The 2,314-nt window shown below is 37.6% G+C and overlaps 1 protein-coding gene across 1 annotated transcript in view; it reads right to left on the bottom strand.

Annotated features, from left to right (window-relative positions):
* yjefn3 (YjeF N-terminal domain containing 3) overlaps positions 1-2,314 on the bottom strand; it is a 27,302-nt gene that overhangs the window by 5,820 nt on the left and 19,168 nt on the right. The window contains exon 4 of the mRNA XM_015391299.1: positions 778-891. Within this exon, the coding sequence (XP_015246785.1) occupies positions 778-891 (114 nt within the window). The remainder of the gene's footprint in view (positions 1-777; positions 892-2,314) is intronic.

Raw genomic sequence — 2,314 nt, 5'->3', positions numbered from 1 at the left:
TGTTTACACTACACCTTTTCCAACTAAAATGGCGTCTTAGCAACAAAAGTCACGTGACTGGCGGAGACCGATTAACAAGTTATGAGCAGCATGTTATTTTTTCTTCAGAATGATGGTTAAAAAAAAACTATATAGAAACTCATAAATTTGGATTTTTAAGACATACTAATAAATCCAGTAGAAGAATATTTAAGAACAAATTGGTGTTCGGGTGAGATATGGTTATAAAAATGCCTAAATCTGCCTTAAAATTTAAATTAAAAACTTTGAAAGATGATACATTACAGTCCGTTTCTGTTCGTATCGTGTTGCTATGGTTTCATTTATAAACAATGGCTTCTAATCAAATGTTTCCGTTCACTGCAGAAGTAGTAAAAATAAGAAGCAGTAGTTTTAAATACTGTAGTATCTCCACATTTTCTTACAGTATAAAACCTCAATGTGTCCTCTGTTTTGTGTGTCCAATGCTTTAAACAGAGAAAGTACAAAAGACACATTTAAGTTATTTCTACAGTAGCAGCACTACTGTTAGAAAGAGTAGCAGCTGTAACCAACAGTGTAGAATCAGCTCCATTTATAATAATTATTGTAAGTAATAGTTGTATTAGAAGTATTCGTAGCAGTAGCATTAACAGTTATTATCATATATGTTATATCTGCATCTGCTATTATGATAATAGCAGATGCAGAGGTAGAAAAGCTACTTAGACATAGAAAAGCATTTGCCATGACTTGACTGAAGAGCTTGTAAAATATTCTTTGTTAACAGTTACTGACCTCTGTAGGGAGATATGAGAGGAAAGGGATATCCATCTTCTCACACTGGATTGTAAAATCCTGGTGCAAACTGTGAGCGGAGCGTTTTGGGTGATAGATGGTGGGCTCATAATCCTGCATCACATAAGAAAAACATCAAGTTAGAGAAAGTGTTGCCTAGAGAGAAAATTATTCTGGGTTCAGCAAACGCAGACCAGATTGATTCTGGAAGATGCTTCGCTGCACGTCTGACCAGCAGCTCACTGTTTGTGAAAATACCATTGATCAGAAGCTGTGCTCTCTACAGTTTCCTGTATGAAAATTGCAGGAATAGAAGCTAAGAGGAGTAGAAATCCAGACGGATTCTGTCTGAGAGGTGTGATGCTCAGCAGGAAGCACCTGTGATCCAGGGTGTTTTCTGTCACCAACATAAATCTTAAGCAGACAGCAGTCTGAGTGGGAGTTAAATAGCATGGTTCATGTTTAAATTGATGTTTTTCGAGCCCGATCGGGGTCACTCGCCAACATCTCACTTTCACTTACCAATGAAGAGAAGAAATGCTTTAATTTCTCTGATAAGGACTTAACAGTGTGCATCTACTGAAGCTTTTAAGGTGAATAGTGCAGGCATGCGCCTAGTCTGTCCTCGAGGGCATCTGTCCTGCAGGTTTCCCTGCTTCAGCACAGCTGATTCTTTTGATTGCAGTTCAGCAAAAGCCTGTTAATCAGCTATAAATAAAAATCAGCTGTGCTGGAGCAGGAAAAGCTCTTAAACTTGAAGGACAGCGGCCCTCGAGGACCAACTTTTTGCATGTCTGTTAAAGCAATTCATAAATATCTGTTTTTAAAAGTAGGTCAGATTGTGTCTAATGCTTTTTTTTTTATCGGATCCTATGTTTGATGAGAAAGCATGTCTCAAACCCCTGATACTTAACTCAGCCCAACTCAACTTTATTTATAAAGCTCTTTAAAACAACCCCAGCTGCTACAAAGTGCTGTACATAACAAGTAAATTAAAAAAATTTAAATAAAATAAAAAAACAAACAAATAGAAGATTAAATTAACAAAACAAATACAATAAAATGTATTAAAACAAATAAAACCAAATAAAAAACAATACAAGAGGTTCATGCTGTGTTAAAAGCCGAAGAATAAAGATAGGTTTTAAAATGTGTTTTAGAAATAGACAGTGAAGAGGATTGTCTAATGAGGAGGACGAGTTCCACAATTTTGGAGCAGCAACTGAAAAAGCTCCGTCTCATCTCAGCCTTCCTTTGGATGTTAGTAACTCCAGGGCCAGCAGGTCAGCTGACCTGAGGTACGGAGTGGTAGCATAGGGGTGGAGAAGCTTAGACAGGAAGGGAGGAGCCGAGCCATTTAAAGACTTAAAAATCAAATTTAAGAATCTCAAAATGAACTCTAAAATGCACAGACAGCCAATGGAGGGAGGCCAGGATGGGAGCTATGTACTCCAGTTAAAAAGAGTACGGCTGCATTTTGCACCAACTGGAGAGTTGCGATGGAGGACTGGCTTACCTCAAAAATACGAAGGAAATA

The sequence above is a fragment of the Cyprinodon variegatus genome, unplaced genomic scaffold, assembly GCF_000732505.1.
Source record: "Cyprinodon variegatus isolate N-32 unplaced genomic scaffold, C_variegatus-1.0 Scaffold535, whole genome shotgun sequence".
Lineage (NCBI taxonomy): Eukaryota > Metazoa > Chordata > Actinopteri > Cyprinodontiformes > Cyprinodontidae > Cyprinodon > Cyprinodon variegatus.
Note: the sequence above shows the minus strand (reverse complement) of the source record. Positions and strands in the feature narration are given on the sequence as shown.